The sequence below is a fragment of the Coenobita brevimanus genome, chromosome 2 (genome assembly GCF_032717465.1).
Source record: "Coenobita brevimanus isolate Jiangsu-jjx chromosome 2, ASM3271746v2, whole genome shotgun sequence".
Classification (NCBI taxonomy): Eukaryota; Metazoa; Arthropoda; class Malacostraca; order Decapoda; family Coenobitidae; genus Coenobita; species Coenobita brevimanus.
The window spans coordinates 21,735,168-21,748,531 of record NC_136955.1 but is presented as its reverse complement, the minus strand read 5'-3'; the positions used below and the strand labels follow the sequence as shown (position 1 = coordinate 21,748,531).

The 13,364-nt window shown below is 40.1% G+C and overlaps 1 protein-coding gene across 1 annotated transcript in view; it reads right to left on the bottom strand.

The window, feature by feature from the left end:
* Positions 1–13,364, bottom strand: part of LOC145391824 (hemicentin-2-like) — a 139,416-nt gene that overhangs the window by 33,442 nt on the left and 92,610 nt on the right. Inside the window, exons 5-6 of the mRNA XM_080266315.1 lie at positions 10,981–11,154; positions 7,464–7,674 (exon numbers count right to left, since the gene is read on the bottom strand). Coding sequence (XP_080122441.1) covers positions 7,464–7,674; positions 10,981–11,154 — 385 coding nt within the window. The remainder of the gene's footprint in view (positions 1–7,463; positions 7,675–10,980; positions 11,155–13,364) is intronic.

Here is a 13,364-nt window from a genome sequence, read left to right as displayed (position 1 = left end):
CGTTACGGTTGATTGTTATTTCATTTATAGAAGGAGTTTAAATCGATATTTAATTCCCGTAAATGATGTACTGTAGATTTGATTGGAACAGTTGCACCTATGTTCGATTGTTTGGTATATGACCTTAATTTCTTTTTGTAATCATTGTTGTGTTCTTGCTTGGTTTCTTGAGGTACGTTCGCCTGTTTGGTTGTATCCGAGGCTGAGTAATTATGGGATAATTCCCTTGAAACTCGTTTTAAATGGTCAATATGAACTTGTTTCTCCTCGCCACTTGAAAGTGACTTAATTAAAACTTTGTTTGCTTTTATGTTAATTACTCTGTATGGGCCCTCAAATTTTGGGGATAATTTATTGTCTCTCGTATGAATGACACCGTAAACAATGTCTCCTAAGCTGATAGGTGACTCTTTTGCCTTCTTGTTAAATGCCACCGTCATTTCTTCCTTGGACATCGTTAATTGTTTTTTGACTCTTTTGTGAATGTCCTGGAGTTCACGTAAACGGAGTTTAGAGTAATCATCGTAATTGTATATAGGCATGCTGTCACCTTCTAGGAGCTCATATGGTAATTTTTTATCTGTGCCATATATAATGAAATGTGGTAAGTCACCGATGGATTTATTTATAGACCCATTAATTGAGGCTTCTACTCTGGGAATCCAATCATCCCAGCTTGCATAATTTTCACTGAGAATGTGTCGTAGCACATCTAATACTTTTTTATTTTGTCTCTCTACCAACCCATTCGATGCTGGGTGATAGGCCAAAACGTTAACCTTTTTGTTGTTGTATTGTTTACATATTTCTTGTAAGATCTCATAATTAAATTCTCCTCCATTATCACTTATTAGTACCTTTGGGGTAGTAAAGCGACATATTACATTATCTGTTATTGCCTTTGCTACTGTCTCTGCTGTCTTATCTTTAATTGGAGCTAAAATGACATAACGGGAAAAATGATCCGTTGCAACGAATAAGTATAGGTTATTATTGTATGATAATGGCATCTTGAGTAAATCAACAGCGACAACGTCCTATGGTTGATGTGGTACCGGGTAATTACCCATCGGTGCAGGTGTGATTGGGTATCCTTTGTGTTTCGCACATGATTCGCATCTGTCTATATGATTGTTTATATCTTTTCGTAATGAAGGCCAGTAATATAATAGCTGGGCTTGGTTGAATGTCTTATCCTTTCCAGGATGTCCTGCATGCGGGCTGTCGTGTATCAATCGTAATACTTGGGGTATCATGTCATTAGGTACTACCAACTGGTTAGTATTTCTTTGGCGTTTTGGTTGTTTAGAGTTAATTTTGTATAATGTATTATTGATCATTGTGAATTGTTCAAGTGGGACATGCAGTTTGGGTAATTGTATGTCATCTCCACTTTCTAACTTGTATATTACTTTAGACCATATTGGGTCAAGTCTTTGTGCCTTTGCGATATAATCGTGGTTTGGGATATTTCCTTTGAGATCTAACGCCGCGACCTGAATTGTGTTCGGGTTCCTAGATAATGCGTCAGCTACTATGTTCATTTTACCTTGTATATAATGAATTTGTACATTGTATTTTTTTACTGTACATTTCCATCTTGCTCTCCTCCCAGAAAGGAGTTTTTCTTTAAACCTACCCACCAGTGGTTTATGGTCGGTGAATAAGTGGATTTCGTAACCATATACCAATTCTCGAAACTTTTGTAATGCAAAAACCACTGCAAGTGCCTCTAAGTCTGTAGTGCAATAATTTTTCTCCGCACCTCTTGTTTGTCTGCTGCACACACACACCACAAAGCCCGCCAGGAGACAGGACGTGTGTGCTGGGCAATCCCCAGGTCCTGTCCTCCCCTTTTACTATATTTTAACTAGCCCATACCCCACTGACCGGGCTAATGTATGGCCCGGCCTGCACTATATGTGCGGGAAATCTTCGAACGAACCAACGATTGTCTGCTGGCAAATGCAATTGGTTGATTCTTTCCTCTTTTATCTTCCTGCATCAGTACAGCCCCTAATCCTTTAACTGATGCGTCTGTACAAATAAGAAATGATTTTGTGTAATCTGGATATGCTAAACAAGGTGCATTTGTTAGTTTAATTTTTAGATTGTTAAATGCCCTTTTTTGTTCTTCTTCCCATTGGAATACAGCATCTTTTTTGAGTAGTTGGAATTTAGGAAAGGCTATATGAGAGAACTGTGGTACGAATGACCTATAGTACCAAGCCAGACCTAAAAATTGTCTAACTTCGTCAGTCGTAGTGGGTTCAGGAAAATCTCTCACTGCCTGTATTTTGTCATCAGTGGTGTGAATACCATCAGAACTTAATTTGTGGCCTAAGAAATTTATTTCCTTAAAGCAAAATTTGCATTTAGAAAGTTTAATTTGTAATCCAGCATCACTAAGCTTTTGTAAGAGTAAGTCTAATTTCCTGAGATGATCCTTAATATTCTTCGTTGCGATTATAATATCGTCAAGATAAACAAATATTCCTTGTCCTAAAATTCCGGACAATACGTAATTCATAAGACGCTGGAATGTGCCTGGGGCTGTCCTCAGTCCCATTGGCATTCTTGTATATCGATAATGGCCTCTGTTTGTTGAAAAGGCAGTGAATTTACGTGACTCCTTAGATACCGGAATCTGATAGTAGCCGTTTAGGAGATCGATGGTCGAGAATATATTATTCTCAGGACCAATATTCTGTAGAACATCGCTTAGCAATGGCATGGGAAATCTGTCTGGGATTGTGTGATTATTTAGTTTACGGTAATCTACTACCACACGCATTTCTCCATTTCGTTTGGGCACGAAGAATAAGGAGGCATTCCACGGGGAGACTGAAGGCTCAATAATTCCAAGTTTTAACATTTCATCGACATACTGATTTGCAAGTGTACGTTGGGAGTGTGGTATGCGGTAAGCTGGTACGAAAATCGGTGGTGTTTCTGGGTGCACATTAATCATGTGATTAATCAAGTTAGTACACCCTAATTGTTCTCCGGGTAATGCTACGGTGTCCCTGTGTGTTTCCAGCAGGGTTAACAAATCATTTTCTTCATCAAATTCACCTGAGTGAATTAAATTCTCTTTTATTCTTTCTCTATCCGTAGATTTTATCTCACTTGTTACTCCAGCTATAACTATTTCCTTCACAGGGGCGGGACATTTTTCAATATTAACTATGCAAGTTCCCTTTTTCAACTGAACTTCCCCATTCATGTGATTAATTATGAATATCTGAGTTTGCCCTTCGTCGTTCGTATGACATAATGCGTTTTCTACTGACAATCCCTTCACTTTACATAATTCTTCTAAGACAAGAACAGTACTATTCCGTAATTTGCTCTTTATGGTAACCTTCATGTATGAATTAGGTGGTATAACTAAATCATTAGTGAGATGGGCTGGAAAAATTGATAAATCAGTACTGTTATCTGGGTCACTAATTCTGGAGGATGGGGTTGGTGGTGGGAGTGGATCTATACACTCATCTGTTTGTGTATGTTTGTTTAAGCCTTTAATATTACCAATTCTTTTTGGCTCTCTTCTACCAATCGGTGAGGGCTCTGAAGTTATTTCCTCTATGAATTCATTATCAAAGTCTATTCCATTCATTTGTGGGAGTATAGTTATGTTCTCAGCTCTCATGGATCTTAAGCCTAGTAACATATGAGCTTTAATTGCTAAGTTTTCAACGATATAGAAAAATGCAGAGAATGGTCTTGTAGTTTCTGTGAAACTGATATTTAATCTTATCATATCTTTCACTGTACTCTCTTGTCCATCTACTGTGTAAAAATCTAAATCAGCTTCATCCAGAAAAGTTACTTTCTTTTTATTTTTAAGAATTCTATTTAGTTCTTCATGTGTTATTAAGTTCACTGGAGAGCCTGTATCTAAAAATAAGGAAACGTTTTGATCCTCACATACAGCTGGTATCAAGATACACTCATTTCCCAACATGCCTCCTATGTGAAGTTTAGCCTTGTTTTTCTTTACGTTTGTTCGTTTTTTGTCATGACTTGGTCTTCCCCCGATTTGAACATAGACACAATTTTTTCTACTGTTTTGCAATCACAGGTCCAGTGCCCTTGGTATCTATGATGCCTACAGTAAGGACCAAATCCTTGTGTCTTTTGTTTGTCCTCTTTTGCCTTGATAAAGCATTCATACCTTGTGTGTCCTGGTTTTGCACAATAATGACATAGAATGGACCTATCTCTTGACTGTGACCTACGAGGTGATTTCCCATAAGAAGTGTTGTTTATGGCGCGAGACCTGCTCGGGCTGCGCGAAAACTTATGAAACTGCCTGTAGGAAGGCGTCTGTGAACGAGGCCTTGTCACGTTTGCTTGTTTGGTCTGCCTGATTTCTGGTCGCGATCGATTTTGTTCTCTGTTTGGGGTCGGTGTAGATGTTTTCACAGCTGCTACTGTCTCAGGTACCCTCATTCTACCAGAATGTGCATGTCTGTCGACCATACCTGCTTTACTGCACTGCATCTCTACCTCGTTCATTAAGTCTAGCAAGCACATTCCTGGGGTGTACGCGATCGTCTTGGCGATCTTAAGGGTCCTATCAGGTAATTTACACAAGGCAGCTACATAACCAATGATGTCCACGACGAGGTCTGGGGACATCTTTCCATCATCTGTTATCCAATTAGAATTTTCCAAAGTAGCTAATAATGTTCTCTTGATTGTGGAGACATCAGCAATTATTTCACTGAGCACATGGTTTGTAGTGTGCTCCATTACAAGATCTACAATTTTATGTAATTCTGGAATTATACCTGGCAAGAAGTTCATACCTCCAGAAAATTTCTTCAGAAATTCAGTTTTAAATTCATCATATGTCCTAGCACGATGGAGCTTGTCGGAGAGAAGCAAGTTGCTCGCTGGACATCTTTCCTGGCTTATGCAAGATGAAAAAATAGCAATTTTCTCTTGTTCATCTAGTATGTGGCGCTTGATGAACATTTGTTCGCACTGACTGACTAATGAAATGACATCAATGTGATCTTTGTCTGTGCCAGAGAATTTTGGGGCAGTTTTATCCTCATGATACACAAACACGTGAGGTGTGGTTGTTAGATCAGCGGTATTTGTTTCTTGATTCATTTTTACTGTTTGCTCTGTTAATTCAACTTGGACGTGTTTATCGTTGTGTGAGGGAATGGTGGAATAGGTACGACTGGACCGGTGAACCCTGTTAAGTATATTGGCATACGTGTGCAAGGCAACGGCAAAGTCCGCACTTTCTATGTCAGAGGTGGTTTCCCACTCATCTGAAACTGCCGTATTTGTTTCTTGATCTTTAGTGTGTGGTGAGGTTTGTACAAGGGATGGGTTGCCTTGAGGCTCTCTTAATTGTGAGTCTGTTGTTGTGGCACTTTGTGTGTCATCCGGTGTGTTGCCTTGGGGCTCTCTTAATTGTGAGTCTGTTGTTGTGGCAAATTGTGTGTCATCTGGTATTAACGTGGGTGGTGGCGAAAATATTCCTGTCATTAAGATATGGTGTTATGAAATACGCCTCTTATTTATTTATGTCCTAACAAAGTAGATGAGTAAATAAGTTGAATATAGCTAATTTTAGCACTGAGAAGAAATGAGTAAGTATAATTTTACCCACTTGATACAGATCGTAGAGTTGTGTCGATACAAAAGTCGATCTCGGAAGAAAAATACAGGTTTGACTGAAGATCTCTTGATAATTCTAGTGGTGTGTTGATGGACGATATTACTCAGGAAATTCCATGGCCTGGTGCTTGTGGTGATTAACAGCTGTCCCAGGCAAACCTCAGCATAGAACGTCGAATTTCCAACTTAACTGTGAAAATAAATGAGTATGAGTAGGAGCTATGTGAATAATGAGTAATGAGTAGTGGGTGAGAGGTGCCTGGTGTCAGTCACACGCTGCTTGGCATGGCAGACTCGCGTTGTGATGTCATCTCAGCACATGGTGACGTCGGCTTCCCACACTGGTAGCTGTGGTGAGTGAATGAGTAGCGATGAGTAACTTGAGTGAAGATGAGTGAGTAAGATGAGTTGTGAGTCGTGTCTCACTCTTCGTTTGTTTGTTCCGTTTTTCTTCCTCGAGGTAGTCGTGGTCCTTTTTTCTTGTGATTTACTCTTTGTAGGATGAAGACTGCCGCTACTCGTAGGTGCGTGTAGAAGATTATACAGATGACTCGTAGAGTTGTTACTTATAGATGATTGTAGATGGTTGTAGTTCGCTGGTTCGTCGTAGAAGTTGCAAGATTGTTTGTATCAATATATTGTTAAACTACTTGCAAGGCGTCCTGTGGCCTCTTCACCTCTGCATCAGCATGATGATCGGGGAGACGGAGGGGGCTGGTTGGAGAGAATATTGTCAGGAGCTGGTAGAGTTGTTGGTTGTGAGAGGTATTTTTTTGTTTTCAATCTTGATATTTTGTAGGAATTCAATGTTGATTCGTAGACGAGGTTCGTATACGTTCGCTGCTACCAAATGTCATAAAAGACTTTGTAGTTACTTGTAGTGGAGTTTTATATATATTAGACTTGTGGGCGAGCGGTTGTTATATTTGAGTAGCTTGTAAGTAGATAATCTTCTTTCCCATTTGTCATGTAGTGACAGGAGAGGTAAAGAATAGTATGGGACTATTTTTATTTGTCTTGGAAATATTAACAAAGTCTCTCACCCAGAGCGGAGTATGCAGTAGAGTCCCGCTAGCTATCTCTCTGTCTCGCTCTCTCTGTCTCTCTCTCAAGTTGCCAAGCCCTTCTCCCTGCGACCTGTCTGTTCTAAGGCTAGCTTCTTTCTGCCCTCTCTTTCCTAAATTCTGGTGAAACAGGAGACGTATCACGTGTGTTCCTTGTGGGTGGAAAGTTCTAGAAGCCTGTGTGTGAGTATGTGTGTATGTGTGTGTATGGTCACTAAGGCTTTGTTCACCGGTGGATTGCTGACAACTAACTGCATCATCTCCTTACTGGCCACTTCGTAATCTGTCGTCAGCTTTCCTCAGTGTAATTTGCAAGCTCATTTCCCATTCCCAGGCTCGCATAGAGCTGTCTATCTATCTATTTATCTATCTATCTATTATGATTTGTAACTACAATATGGAGTCCCACCGCTGGTACCAGGCATTTGCGTGTCTGGTTGCTGCTTCACTAGTGGTTGTCTCACGCATAAAAGTCCGAACTGGCAGGCAGGTGTATAAGGCAGAACTTTCCTCGAGTGTACGATCACAAGCAAAAGTTCTCAGACGGTTCCCTGTTGTTCACGACGATGGAAGGTGTTACGTGAAGTATTTCAATGTGATAGCAATATGAAGTGCCCAACAGAGTATTAAAAGGAAGGTTACCATCTGACGTCCAGGGGGTGGATGAGAAACATGGAAGACAGGATTCAACGTCGGTAGGAAGCGAAAGGAGAAAATAAAAAAGACGCTTCCTTACTCCCCAGTTCAACTCACCGACAACACGAAGAGTGAAGGCCCTTGATATCTTCGGCTCTGTTGACACCTGACACTCGTAAGTGCCTGAGTCTGACACCTTGGCTTGGGCGAGGCGCAGAGTCCAGTCATCAGAGCCCTCAGAGTGTAGTGTAGAGAAGCGTTGGTCAGTCGTGTACGTGAAGAGCCCTGCCGTCAACACCTGCACGTCTTGGTGTCGCATCCATGTTACCTATAATTAGAACAAAATAACAATACTCTTTTTACCCTAACATGGTCTAATATTGCCATTTCTCCATCCTGAATACTTAGTTGTGATAATAGATGAACACTTAAACATGATGCTGGCCAAGAAGAAGCTCTATGGTAAGAATGTGGGATTGTAGCACTTTCATTGTTTGTCACGGAGCTGTATGAAAGAAGCTACAAAAGGACAAAAATCTGGGTCCAGTTAGGTGAAAGTAGTACACAGTAGACAATACCCATTCATCAATCCAACTTCTGGCCTTATACTGACCAATTAGGAACGTAGGGGTACAGGGCTAGGTTAATCAGTCCAGATATTTAAGGTGAAAGAAGCCAGTCACTCGTCCCTCTGTGGTATTAACTAAGCAAACAACAACAAACAACCCTTGGATGCAAACCCTTATAGCCCATATCTGGTTAGAGTTTTTATTACACACTAACTATGCTGCATCCATACGTAGACAATATAAATAGTATATCATTTGGACGGAGGTACAATAGGTTCTCCTTTAGCAGGCTTAATCGTCTCCTGTTAACGAGAACAAGTCTAAACTGAAGGACCAAACGTTAAAGTGATACTCTATCCTCTTCCCCCCCCCAAAAAAAAAAAAAGGCTAAAATCTTCCTAGACAGTAATATTACTGTAGCTGAATTACATACCACGGATGCATTTCCAGCCGTATGACACATTTACATAACTTTATAATGCATTAAAAGTACTCGTGTAACTTGTGACCAAGAGTCACGCAGTGGTTCTCTTAATTTCCTTATTCGTATTTTGTAGTATTGCATCTATCTGACTGAATAAACTGCTATATGTAAGACTTTTCATTTTTTTTTTTTGTATTGCGGCAGTAGACCCCTGGAATGAGGAAGTCCTACAGTGTCCTCATTTACCTCTTAGATATCATTAGTTGCCTGCAGTTTTGTTCTCATCCATGCATAGATTTGTTTCAATTATTCACTTTTTTTTAAATGATCATTATTGTCATTAGTGTTCTTAAAAGCAACGTTATGCTAATTTGTACTTCAAAAACTGATCCCCCCTTTTCATATATATTTCTGTGTTGGCATGTTATTTTCCTCAAGTTTGTTTCAACCGATTTCATTAAAACTTTCACAGCATACAGCACACACACAGCTCAGCCTGGTGGAAAAAAAATCATGGTAACTCGTGTTCAAACAGCTACGGGAATGTAAGTTTAATGTAACAAAAGTTTAATGGCTAATTTTTTAAGCAATGATAGTCTGCTATTTTGCATGATAATTGCATGCTCGAAGCGGCAGTGTGATCACAGCACAACACTAATGTATTTAATGATATTTTTATTATACGTGGACTGCTCAGAGTTTTGTGATATATATCGTGTGTTTGGGGGATTTACTGAGCTTAATGAAATTTGAAAAGGTTTATATTTGGAAGAGGCGGTGGCTGAATCGGTAGAGATGCGGCCTGCAGTCCTAATGGACCCAGGATCGAATCCCGGCTAGGGCAGGGAACAGTTTAAGGATTTGAATATCAGAAAAGCAGACTTTCCTGATCTACCAGATGACCCTCCGACATGTCGTAAAAATACCCCCTCTAATACCAATACACAAGTTCTGTATTAGACAGCCCTAGCATGTATTCAGTATGGACGGTGGGTGTTAGAGCCGAAGTGGTGACATGTGGAGGTGCAGGAGGAATACTGGGCCTTGGGATAGGTCACTGCCACCGAGATATAGGTCCTGAAGCCTTTGCCAGAGTCGGACGAGTAAAAAAAAAAAAAAAAAAAAAGCTTTGAATGAAATGTAAATAATAATAATGATAATGATAATAACAGTAATAATAATAGCAATAATAGACCCATGATCTAAAAATCAAACTTGAAAGAACTCTAGTCACTGCTGTTTGGTATCGCAGCCATTATATAAGCATTACATAATTTGGTACTAAGGACAAATAAAGGCATAACAGAGAGTCTTACAAAAAAAAAAAAAAAACATTTATAACAGGCAAGTTCCATTCATATTTGTTCATGGAGAAAAAAGCAAAATCTTAAAGGCAACTTGTGTGAGCAAAATCATGGCGTTTCCCACAGTTTGCTTCTAACAGATAAATACGGGAAATGTATTCACTTGTATTTACGATTCATATGAAAAGAATTGCAGTGAAATAGCGTTGGACAGTGCGACATGGAGGCGATTTGTTTGTGGCCACCCCTTACGGAATTAAGGAGTCTGGCAATAGATAGATAGACAGATGAAAAGAATAGAAAAATAAGCAGGTTGACGGCAAGTTCGAATAAAACTCGTCTCGTATCGCTACTGCAATTGGAATTAGAACATGTGTTTTTTGAGTTCTTTGTATTATCGTCTCGTGGTTCTGTAGTTGTCTTTTATTTCCAGCTCGACTTTATATACTGTTTTGTACTATAAAATAATAAACCATCCTTAACGAAAAACAAAATCTTAAAATGCGTCACATGAATACCGATATAACTGTTTTGTTTTCATGTGATGGAACTAAGCAACTCCCACAACTTGAAAACTTAGTCATTGGTGTATGGAATTCGGTGAGTTATAGTTATGAAGAAGTGATGACACTCCTTAACTGCCAGTCAAAATTGCCTTCCAGTCTGACAACACTTGGCCATCAACTAAGCTGAAAGGGGGTAGGGATTACTAGTCCGTTATGAGTAAATGCACTGTAGCAATTTTCAGGCTAATCAGTTCAGAGGCAAGGGCTTGAGGTCATGATATCAAGCGTCGGTCAGAAGAACAATAAAAAAGTAGAAGGAAGGGGATAAACAAAGCATTTCCTTGTAGGGAAATGTAGGAACGAGGGCTAGAATCAACTGGCCAAGTGAAATTTCCCTGATCAGACTATTGAAATATTAACCCAAAAACTGAAGTATCTTCCTAACCACTCGCACTAGAGGACTGAAAACAAAACCAGATGATTTCTCTAGTAAACATGTCATTGCCAATATATCTGAAAAGTCAGTTAAGAACGTCCTCCACGCTATCCCCACCTCCTTGCTGTTACGGTTGGGGTTGATCTGTGACACTTAAGTTGATTCCAGTTGAGCACTGATTCTTACCATGCGGTTTGAACTGGGCGACTGAAGCACTAACAAGACGATTTCAGCCAGATAATATTGAGTTGATGAGTAAAGACCAGTTTAATAGTAACCAGACGACTGAAAACAGATCAGTGTTAGACAACCAATCATTTACAGAGACCAGCCGATTTTGGTATTAACCTGATGATTACGTAGACCAGATCCTTTATTTTTTTTTTTCTACTTACCACACGATTCCCAAGGTGTTTGACGAGGCAGTGAAGAAAAGCAGTTCTGCCAGCAGCTGCCACCACCCTGTTGCTGCTGCTGTTGTCGAATTGTGGCCTCAGGAGGGGTTGGTCCCACATTGGCGCCGGTCTGGAGGGGGGTGCTCGCTCCAGACGGTTATTGCCGCTTGTGCTCTGTGGGGAGGAGGAAGAATGAATAAATAAAGAATCTGAAATCTATTAAATCCGGTGACGCATTTTGTTTGTTTACTTTGTTTTCGCTCGTGGAAGGTGCAGGAGAGGGACTCCTTCAGACAGTGGCACCAATTAAAGTGGGTGGTGAAGGTACCCGATTACTCAAACGTCCCTCACCTTCGTTATCTCCCAAAGGAGTATAATGAACTGCTGGAAAAAGACAACTTCAGACGGCAGTTGACCAGGGTCACGTCCACATGGGCCTGGAGCTCAACGACAACAGCTCCAGACTCGTATGTTCCATTAAGAGGAGACATTTTTCTGCCTGAGAGGTTATGAGTATTCTCTTTCAAACAGAATATAATCTTTTAGAAGTAACTCGAATAAAATAAACGAGACGAATTATAATGCAAGGCAAAAAGCTTATTCTTTACTATATGATTATCAAATCTCCACACTAGTAAATTGCTCTGGTTATGTATTTTTTGTTTGATTTTTTTTTCACTTCGATATACCCTGTTACGGAACAGAGAAAGATAATGTACACATTAAGTGAGAATACTAAGAGTCACTACTGTCCCGTAAAGTTCCAGGTTCAAAACAAAAGAGTTAGGTAAAATTACAAGTTAAAGTTTAATGCTTAAACTAACAACAAAACATTCAGGACTCATAAGGATAATGTAATGGCAAATAAACAGGTTAAATATATGGTTAACTGCAATAGCCTCTATTAACACGAAATTAGCAAGAGTAAATTTATCTAAGTCAGCCCTGATAAAATGAGATACCAGATAATACTCAGTGAATGCCAGATAAATAATTACAGATACAAACTATTATCAAAAATGACTTACATAAAGAACCCTACATGAATTACAAAAAACTTCACTAGGCCTACAAATTAAACTTATGCTATACAGTACAAGAAAAAAATACAACAGTTATACTCAAATTACACACAGCTGCTAGATGTTTGGAGATTTCTTGAGCACTCACAATAATAATATCTGTACAGGGGAGGACAGAGATGTGAACAAAATGAGGAGCAGATCTAAGTGGCAATGATGCAGAGACTGAGCTCATTATATAGGGGCCAGCAGAGCCTGATACAACTTGTAATAAGGACGCGCAAATGAAGCGATGGGGACAAACGGTCGACAATCCCGCACTGAATAACAGAAAGGACGACTTACTCTACTATAACGGTAGAAGGGGGGGACTGAGGCAGAACACGCTCGTGATCAAACATGCAGCATACTGTGCGTTAAAATTACACAAAGGATGATGAAATCATAGGCTATGTAACACCTCCCCACAAAGAAAAAGAAATTTACAAAGGAAATTTCTTATTACTCTAAAACAATCTGTCTAAAGTCTAGATAAGCAATCTGTACATGGCATTACAGAACATGCAAAAGTCCCTCCTAATTTCACAAAACATGAGATCTCCCTAGCACGTTCAGTCATAGGTACTTGCCAGTATCCCTTTAACAAATCAAACTTACTTATGTACCTAGCCTTTCCGATCTTGTCTATGCAATCTTCCACACGAGGGAGAGGGTAAGTGTCTGTTTTGGCTATCTGATTAACACGTCTGTAGTCAATGCAAAGCCGCTGTGACCCACCCAGCTTAGTGACTAGAGTGACAGGAGAACTCCACTCGCTCTGACAGGGCTCAATCATCTTGTGGTCCAACAGGTAGCCAAGCTCCTTCTGGATGAGAGGAACTTTCACTGGGTTCACACGGTAAGGAGGCAATTTAATTGGCTTTGCGTCTCCAACATCGACATCATGCATCAACACAGTGGTTCTTCCTGGAGTAGCACGGAACACTTGCGGGTACTCCTGCAGTAATGCCGAAAACTCCTGCCTTTCCTTGGGAGGTAGATGAGAAAGCTTAGTCTGGAGATCATTCATGATATCAGGATTCTTCCCCAAACTATCACTCAGGCTCATACTGCATGGGAGAGCTTCACTTGCAGACTCGGGTGGAACAGCTACAGTGCAGACTGGATTATTTTCGTCCCGCCTGTGATATAACTTTAGCATGTTGATGTGACATAGTTGCGTGGCGATGACATAGTTGACATCACTGAGTTTCTTCTCCACGAAATAAGGACCACTAAACTTGGCTTGAAGAGGTTGCCCATGAACTGGTAGCAGAATCAAAACCTGATCTCCTGGCTGAAAGTGGCGTAACCTGGACTTCT